Source organism: Henckelia pumila, chromosome 2, assembly GCF_033568475.1.
Source record: "Henckelia pumila isolate YLH828 chromosome 2, ASM3356847v2, whole genome shotgun sequence".
In the NCBI taxonomy this organism is placed as follows: domain Eukaryota; kingdom Viridiplantae; phylum Streptophyta; class Magnoliopsida; order Lamiales; family Gesneriaceae; genus Henckelia; species Henckelia pumila.
Window position 1 is genome coordinate 141,297,502 of NC_133121.1, and position 10,188 is coordinate 141,307,689.

General features: G+C 33.9%; 1 protein-coding gene across 1 annotated transcript; it reads right to left on the reverse strand.

Annotated features, from left to right (window-relative positions):
• Window positions 1–753: 753 nt before the first annotated feature.
• On the reverse strand, window positions 754–9,438 carry LOC140883677 (fatty acyl-CoA reductase 1-like). The gene is made up of 10 exons (XM_073290236.1): window positions 9,303–9,438; window positions 9,103–9,206; window positions 8,654–8,853; window positions 7,841–7,941; window positions 7,368–7,566; window positions 7,090–7,251; window positions 6,740–6,821; window positions 1,330–1,617; window positions 1,073–1,200; window positions 754–907 (listed from the first exon to the last, which is right to left on the reverse strand). The coding sequence occupies exons 1-10, from the start codon at window positions 9,379–9,381 to the stop codon at window positions 754–756; spliced, it is 1,497 nt and encodes a 498-aa protein (XP_073146337.1). The 5' UTR covers window positions 9,382–9,438.
• Between the last annotated feature and the right edge of the window lie 750 nt (window positions 9,439–10,188).

Below are 10,188 nucleotides of genomic sequence, written 5' to 3' on the forward strand. Positions count from 1 at the left end.
TTAAAAGAAATTTTTGTATGAGAAATTTCATTATGTTAATTTTTTGTTTTAGAATATATTTGACAAATAATACTTTTTCAAAAAAGTTATTTTGTCTTTATATTCGATGGCTAGTTACAAAATACAAAGTCTCACATTTTTTTAAGACACGATTTATAATCGTTGTACTATGTTAATTGAATATAAAGTTTGCAAGCTATTGCGTACGTTCGAAGGTTTATCCCGTGTCCATTGAAAAATAACATTTGTAGGTTCCCACTCATAGAAGAATTTGAATATTATTATAGCCCCTATGTAATTTTTGTTTCATCTTTTTTTTTTTAAAAAAATAAAAAATTTAAAGTAAGAGCATATATTGAGTTTAAGTAAGAGCATATATTGAGTTAATATGAGACTTAGTCTCAAGCCCAAGACCAATCCAATATCGGTCTGGGCCCAAATCATTAGACAATATGCTTGTCCTATTCGACGTCTCCAATAAAAAAAAATGTTAAATTTGAAATTACTCATTTGATGCAACTTGCAAATAAAAGCGCTAATCAGCTTATTAATATTAATTATAATATAAATTTTACTCTATTTATTTAGGATCGACTGCATTTGTTTTATCTTTCAAATAATAACAGTTGTGAAAGGAGGACATTGAAATATTGATCATAACTTACAAACAAACTCGTTGAGAGTAATTATCACACACAATTATTGTTACATTTCGTAGCAATAACAAGAAGGATAAAAATCGTCGGAGCTAGATCACTTCAATGCATACTTGGTAATTCCGGCAAAATGCGTTTTCAAAAAGTACTCATCCCATTCAACATGCTTTGGATCAAAATTCAACAAGTTCACACTCGTTTGCGAGCTTCTTATCTTCTTTCGCAAATTTTTAGTGTTAGCGTCGTCGAATCTGAAAAATAAAACATCATATTAATACCCATTATTATATATACTTTGGGTGCGAAAATCTAATCTTGAATTAAACATCCCACATAATTTTTTTTTTAAAAATATTGAAAACGTGAACGAAAAGATCGAATAATATATATTCAATGGTCAAGAAAATTAAACCTACATTCCTTGGAAGAATATGTAAGGCTTGTAGAGGTCTGCTAGACGCATAGCATGACTGATTCGTCGTCTGGAACTGGTGTATGCACTTTCAAAGTGGTTGCAAAATATCACGTTCACAAATTGCAATCCCTGCAAAATCAATATATATAAATAAATGACATACAAACTAAAATAAATTGTATAAACTATATTCTTTGAATAGTTAAAACATGATTCTTCCTATAAAAAGGAATATATAGTTTATTGATATATACTAACCTTGACAAATGGCAAGTAATGGGTCGCAATATATCTGTGAAAGGTTGCCATGGAATTTAAAGTCGTAGGTTGGCCTATTGTGATAGGTTTTCCTCTGCCATCCAACAATGGATTCTCAATCAAAAAGCGATGCATTAGCCACTTTATGTCTGCAAATTTCAGAGGATTACACTTGGAAGAACCAATATGATATATGGATAATCTCGATTCTTCATCACTATTTGGGCATGATGCGGCTGCTACTGCCATTGCTGCAACCATACAATTCACCACCATGTCCCCTGGTATCTGTTAATTCAATTTTTCAGTATTTTGCGTGTTTCAGTTACATACCTGTTACAATTAAAGATCAACACTTAACCCAGAATTCACCTATTTCTTATTCCAAACTTAATCCCGATTCAATTCTCTTTTCTTGAATCCATTAAGTTGAAGACACCATACTTACAATCTCCACCTTGCCTTCAACTTGACTGAGTGTTCATCAAATCCTGCTTGTTTACTTTGAGCTTTCAACCATACTTATCAAGCTAAGACACTTCTTAAACTTGACAAGTGGTAAAGGCTTTGTTAAGACGTCAGCTGGATTTTCCTCTGTGGCAATATTCTTCACCAATACTTCTCCATTAGCTATGATATCTCTTATAAAATGAAGCTTAATATCAATGTGTTTTGACCGTTCATGAAAAACTTGGTGTTTGGTTAGATGTATGGCACTCTGATTATCACAGAATACTTCAACCGATTCTTGCTCGAAACCAAGTTCAGTAACAAATCCCCTTAACCAGATAGCTTCCTTGATTGCCTCTGTAGCCGCAATGAACTCTGCTTCTGTTGTAGAAAGAGCCACTACCGGTTGCAGGACTGATTTCCACGTGACTGCTGTTCCAAACATTGTAAACAAAAAAACCAGTTAGAAACTTTCTTGTGTCCAAATTTCCAGCAAAGTCTGAGTCCACGTATCCAACTATGGGATTTGTATTAGATCCTTGATCTCTAAACCATAGTCCCAAATTTGATGTCCATCTCAAGTACCTCCGCACCCACTCTAGAGCATTCCAGTGTTCTGTTCCAGGGTTTGACATGAATCTTGAAACCAAACTTATAGCATATGCTAGGTCAGGTCTACTGCAAACCATAGCATACATTATACTGCCAACACCACTTGCATAAGGAGTATTCACCATCTTCTGCCTATCTTCCTCAGTTTGGGGTGACTGATCTGAAGACAATTTGATGTTTTGAGCTACTGGTGTACTTACTATTTTTGATTGATTCATATTGAATCTCAGTAGGACTTTCATCATATAAGTTGATTGAGATAGATTTAGACTTCTCAATTCTCTTTCCCTTATAATATTCATTCCTAAAATCCTTTTGGCTTCACCCAAGTCTTTCATGTCAAATTCTAAACTCAGCTTATCCTTTATCCTTTGAATTTCTGATTTATCCTTGCTTGCAATTAGGATATCATCCACATAATGTAATAGTAGCAATGTCACTTGTTTCCCTTGTTTCATTATATATACGCAACTGTCATAGTTGCTCCTCAAGAATTTGAGTTTCATCATGAAGTCATTGAACCTTTTATTCCACTGTCGATGGCTTTGCTTTAAGCCATACAGTGATCTTTTCAACAAGCACACCTTACTTTCATTTCCATGCTTTATGTATCCCTCGGGCTGTTCCATGTAGATGACTTCTTCTAATTCTCCATGCAAGAAAGCTGTCTTGACGTCCACCTGTTCTAGTTCCCAATTCAGTTTAGTGACCACCGCAAGAACAACTCTTATTGAACAATGTTTCACTACTGGAGAGTATATTTTATTGAAGTCAATCCCTTCAATTTGAGCATAGCCTTTTGCAACTAATCTCGCTTTAAATTTCAGCTTGTTATCAGTTGTCACAGGTTCTTTTACTTTATAAATCCATTTACATCCAAGAACCTTCTGTTTCAGTGGTCTGGACACAAGTTTCCATGTGTTGTTCTTTATCAGTGAACTTATTTCTTCATCCATTGCTTTAGACCAATGCTCCTTGTATTTTCCAAACATAGCTTCCTTATAATTTGATGGCTCAATTTTCTCTACATGTTCTGCTATTGTCAAAGCATACCATGACAAATCAGCATAACCAAGTCTTTGAGGAGGCCTTGTTTACCTTCGTGTTCTGTCTCTTGCCAGTTCATAAGTACTTAAGTCTTCTTTGGTTGAAACATCTTGAGTTTGCTGTGTTATATAAGAAGTTACCTCTTTTTCCTTTAAGGAGTTATCCTTCATAAGCTCCACCTCAGCCTGAGATTCATTAAGTACATCATCTTCCTGTATTCTGGATTCTTTATTCACTAAATATCCCAGTCTTGTTTCATCAAAGGTGATATCTCTGGTATTGAAGCATTTTACACCAGTAGACTCCATGTTCCATACTTTGTACCCTTTAACTCCTTCAGGGTAGCCTATGAACACACACCGTAATGCTCTTGGTTCCAATTTATCTTGCTTGACATGCACATATGCCAAGCAACCAAATACCTTAAGCTTTGAATAATCTGAGGGAGTCCCACTCCATAATTCCATAGGAGTCTTGAATCCTATGGCACTAGAAGGACTCCTGTTTATCAGGTAGCATGAAGTGGATATAGCCTCTCCCCAAAAGGATTTTGGAATCTTAGCATATAACAACATACACCTCACCCTTTCAAGCAATGTTCGATTCATTCTTTTTGCTAAACCGTTTTGTTGTGGAGTTCTTGGGTTAGTTCTGTGCCTTGTGATCCCTTTAGATCTACAATATTGTGCAAATTCCTCAGAGCAATATTACAACCCATTGTCGGTCCTTAAGTTTTTCACTTTCATGTTTATTTTGGTTTCTGTAACATTAACCCAATCTTTGAACTTGCTAAAAGCTTCATCTTTGGTCTTAAGTACATAAACCCAAAGTCTCCTTGTGAAATCATCAATTATAGACATGAAATACCTCCCTCCTCCATTTGTTTCTGTCCTTGATGGACCCCACAAATCAGAGTGTACATACTGAAGTGGTTTTGTGGAAGAGTGTATAGCCTGTTGGAACTTTGCCCTTTTTGCTTTGCCTAATACACAATGTTCACATAGGTCCAGATCAGTAATTTTGTCTCCACATAATAGATTTTGCTTGGCTAACTCCTGTAGACTACTTTCACTCAAGTGTCCAAGCCTTAAGTGCCACAAACGTGTGTTGTTTACCCTTTCTTGCACCACTGCTGCACCTCCAATTACCGTGCTTCCCAGTAGGATATACAAAGAGTTTTTTTTACTGCCTTCATAATTACAAGGGATCCTCTTAGTACCTTAAGTGTTCCCCTTTCTGATTTGAAAACATAGCCAAGTGTATCCAATGTGCCCAGAGATATCAGGTTCCTTTTTAATTTAGGTACCAATCTGACTTCTTGCAATACCTTGTCTCTTCCATCGTGCATTCTCAATCTTATACTCCCGATGCCTTTTATTTTGCAAGCCTTATTGTTTCCAAGTAGCACCACTCCTTCCTCAGATTCTGTAATTGTTTCAAACCAAGACTTATTAGGACACATATGGAATGAACATCCCGAGTCTAATATCCACTCATTTATTTGATCTTGCCCAGTTACATTCAATGCTTCAGCTGTCTCATAACCATCAGCTACAACAGCTGCTTCCCCTTCCTCTTTAGCTTTATATTTCCTATCAGGACAGTCTTTCTTGAAATGTCCTTCCTTATGGCAATGGAAGCACTTATATCTGTCTGGCTTTTCGATCTAGATCTATATTCCTTAATTCTCTTTGTTCTTTTATCAGGTCTCCCTCGAATTGACAGACTCTCCCCTTTTGATTCTATTGCATTCTTTAATTTCTTCTGCAATTCCTTGGACTGGATGGCTGATTGTACCTCTTCCAATTTTATTGATTGTTCCCTTCAATATAACATAGCATCTCGAAAATTTTCATATGACTTAGGGAGAGCATTCAATAATATCAAGGCTCGATCTTCATCTTCCAGTTTAATATCAAGATTTTCCAGATCATCTAGAATTTTAATGAACTCATCTATTTGCTCATCCAGTTCCTTTTCCTGATGAATCTTGAAGGAATAAAGCCTTTGCTTCATATATAGTCTGTTGGCTAGTGATTTTGTCATATAAAGGTTCTCCAAGTTGTTCCAAACAGCAGCTGGAGATGTCTCCTTAGCCACTTCTCGCAGTGGCTTATCTCCCAGGCATAATACAATAGTACTGTGTGCCTTGTTCAACAGAACCTCTCTTTCTTTGGCTGTCTTTTCATCCCCCGATCTCTCTTCCTTCCCTTCAAGAGCATCGATTAAAACCTGTTGAATCAGTATAGCCCTCATCTTGATTCTCCATAAAGAAAAATCATTCTTCCCGGTGAATTTCTCCAAATCAAATTTTAGTGATCCCATTGTATCCAAGTCGTTTTCCACAGACGGCGCCACTTGTTACAATTAAAGATCAACACTTAACCCAGAATTCACCTATTTCTTATTCCAGACTTAATCCCGATTCAATTCTCTTTTCTTGAATCCATTAAGTTGAAGACACCATATTACAATACCAAATCGAACCATTAATCTAACTAATAATGCAAACATTTAATATTAGAGATTATATAGTTCAGACTTGAGCCTAAACTCATGTGAGCTAGAAAACTACTCTAAACTGAATATGATTAACCACGAACTATATATATGCATGTATGGATCTTGCTTCATTGGTATGTTAATTTCAAGATATGAGAATTTTAATGAAGAGTCAACCTCACAATTATTAAATGCAAAAATGAAAATTTGACATTTTTTTTTAAAAATAATTGCTCTGGAATTCAATTCTTAGATTTGTGTATTATTTCGTGGACTCATTGTGAAATAGTTGTGGATAATGGATTTAAACTTCTGTGTAGGGAAAACAATTAAATTCTTCCCATAAATTGGTCTTTTTGCGAGTTTTGATAATTTAAATATATAGTCAAATTTTAGTTTGTTCTATAAATTAATTTTTTTTATGACTTGTGGTTTTATTTAGTTGAAATAATGACCATCATGTTGGACATTGTTGATGTAACACATATTAATTATTAATGTTACATTGGACATTACTGATGTATCCAATTATATTGGATTAGTGTTATGGGAAGAAAACTTACATAATTACCAAGACCTTTAATTTTGAACACTTGGAGAATGAAAACAAAAATCGCTGATCAACTTATAGGTTCATGCAGTTGGAAAAGTTCCCATTTATGTTTACTATTAATAAATTAATACTGGCTAGTGGCTACCTTAAAAAAAAAAAATATAATAGTACAAAAAAAACATCACTTTTTTAGACAGTTAAAAATTAAAAAAACAATACATTAGATATCTAGTTAGACCAACTTACCATGTCCAGTGTTGACTCGGGATCACCTACGAAAAATTTCAGTTTCCCTTTTCCGTAGGCAACAAAGATGCTGTCCAAAGTTCTGTTATAAACCCAATTAACAATTAAGAATTTCTGAATCATTTGCAAATCAATCGTATATATATATATATATATTTTAAAAAAATCTTTTTGTGCTTGAACGAATGAATTTAAGATTCCTTTACTTGTTCGATGAACAAAATCAATTTAAACAATTTCAATAATAACTATATATATTTATATGGTGATATATCTATATATCGTCCAAATTTTTTAAAACTCGACCCAAATACAACTTCGCAACCTCGGATAAATCACTACGTATGTACCTTAAACCTTCGATCCATCCAGCAAAAGGCTCTGTAATAGTGCTTGTTATTATAGTGGGACGTAGTATAATAAGATTGGCCACTTCCTTGAATTTCTCCAAAACCATCTCTCCCATTGCCTTCGTAAACACGTACGTGTTCGGCCATCCATGTAGCATTGCTCTGATAATTATATATATAAAAAAATCCCAAATTTTGTATAAGAAGTTTATAGTCATCAAATCAAATCTTTATAAGATGCGTGGTCAAATCTATATGAAATATATAGCAACATTAACCTTTCGATGCCTAAATCCTTCATAGCCCTTATGATTTCTTTTTCTGTTGAATTCTGTGCTTGAAGTTCCCTCAACCTGTCGTTCGCGATCTCCGTCTCCGTGTTAATGTCTAAATATGAGATCTTAGCTCCATCAAGGGTATCTCCCTTGCGAAATGCTCTCTCGGGTATTAGTCCAACACCATTGCCATGTACATATGCTGCACGTTGATGATAGAAAAGAATTAGACATCGATAATATGAGAACTTTTGAAAAATAACCATGTTTTGAACACTGACCTAAGCCTATTCACAAATCACACACTTATAATTTTGATACGGTGAACATCAATCATGTGCATGAAAACTTAGACCCTCAGGTGTTCATTTTTTTATTTTAATTTATATATATATATATATATATATATATATATATATATATATATGTTTCGAAATTTGCCAATCAATGAAAATCTTGAATATAGTGTTACCAACCCGTGGAGACATGGAGTAGAGTCTCCAATTTTGAACATTTTATCGCAAATTTTTCCAAATGCATAGCTCCCAAAGCATTAATCCCCAGTGCCACATCATATCTGCATACATAACCGAAGCTGTAATTGATTCAAGAAATTAGAGGTATTCGTTAATTTAGTTTAGGCTTTAAGTTCGAAGCTCGCTTTTAAGATCTAGCTACACGCGCGGTGATACACTTGCTCCTTGAGTCCTACAAAAAAATGAATGCGAAAATCGCGGAAAATTGTAATTTTGGTCATGTATGTTTGTCACTTTAATTTGTAATTTCGGTCTTTTGTTTTCAGATTTCAGTTTTAGTCATGTATGTTTCGATTTTTGACAATTTTATTAATTTTTCTTCGAAAATTCTTACGTGGAACTATCCACATCAGATCTACATTAGCACTGCATTGATGCCTTATGAGCGGCACATTGAAAAAATGACTAAAATTTCCAAAAAAACAAAAACAATAGACTAAAATTGAAATCTAAAAACAAAAAAATGGTGGAAATCGCAAATTGACAAACTTATAAGACAAAAAAGCACTTTTCCCACGAAACTAGTGTCTTACGTCGTCACTTCTCGGACGCAATGCTACTGTAATTAGGTCTTATAAGTTACACCAACTACACAATGCATGGTACTATAATTAATTAGGTCTTATAAATTATAAGTTATATATAGCAACTAAACAATGGTACTAGAATTAGGTCTATTGTATCCATGATCACGTTACCAAAATATATTTGGTAGTTAATTACAAAAGAATGAAACCACCTTATCATAAATACCTCTCATCAAAATTGGTGGTTGCAGCTGAGTTCACAATAATGTCTATTTCTTGTAACATATTATGCCTCAACTCTGAATCGACGATTCCCAAGTTGTCATGAGAAATGTCACCCGGAATGGGAATAACTTTGTCCAACAAAGAGCTCAAGTCACCTCCCATCTCTTCTCGTAGAACACGAAACAAATCGATGCCGAAAATCTAGGAAAATGGTAATAAAAGTGAGGTCAGGTTAATTATTTCTAAGTATGATCAAATCATATTGAATTCGAGAAGATTACATTATAAGGTAGTGTTTGGAAGAACTTCTGAAGCGCTTTTCTGTTTTTTTTAACAAAATTTTAAAATTTTGTGAAATTTTTGTTAATAAAAACTGAAAAGTACTCCTAAAATTATTCTCTCAAACATTACCTAAGAAATAGATGAATATTCTCAACAACTAGCACGTACCTCTTCGCGTAGGCGTTGTTCGATAGACCTCTCGGTTGTCGGCCTAATTAGAAGAAACAATTTCTTCACATTTGGTTGCAAACGAAGTATTTTTTCCAAGAAAACTGAAAAAAAGAAGTATTGAAAGAGGGTTAAAAAAAGCAAAGAGCATCACCCTCAAAATGTACAAAAGAACATATATGATGGCAAAGGAAACTAACTCTTTGCAAGAAAGCCAGTGGCACCAGTGATTAAAAAGGTCTTGCCCTCGAAATATTGGACAATTTCAATCTCTTCCATTGCATGAACAAAATGGCAATTATTGTAATCAAGGGAATGCAAATGCAAAAAAAATGAGCTGTGGATGCTTACAGGTGAGAAGTAGGCAGTAGCTAGTCCATCCTAGTTTATATATTCTAATTCCTAAAATAATTAATTTAAGACCTTGCTAAAAATACCACTATAGTTAGCCAGTTAGGTGAGTCGGTGACAGGGAGTAAATTATGACACGATTATTCTTGTTGTTGCAAATGAACCCAACATATATATTTAATATAAATATAAAATAATAATAAATAACACATATAATAATTTTAATATAATAATAATTTTAATATAATAATAATTTTATATTATGTCTTGAATATCTATACTAAATTAGGAGGCGGATGGTATTACGAGAGTCGAGAAACATCGGGCGGTACTGGCATCATCCTAGGAATACGCATCTAATAATAATTGTTAATGATAATAACAGGAAAAAAAATGCAAAACTTGTACCTTTGCAATTGCACGTGTTCCTCTTTCCAATGTCATGGATTTAATTATGCCATATTACGTTATATTATATGCAAATTGCTCAAAAATTCCCAATGCAAACATGTTTTGCTCTGCACTCTTTAGCCATTTTTTTATACCACAATCTTTGTTAATTTGTACCATATCTTGTATGGTTTTGTACCACATATTGTATTGTTTTTTATCACATTTATGACTAGGGACCCCAAAGCAAAATATGTTTGCATTTGGAGATTTTTGAGCAAATTGCCCTTATACTATATATTTGTACAATATTATAATTGATGAGTTTTTTTATATTAATCGTTT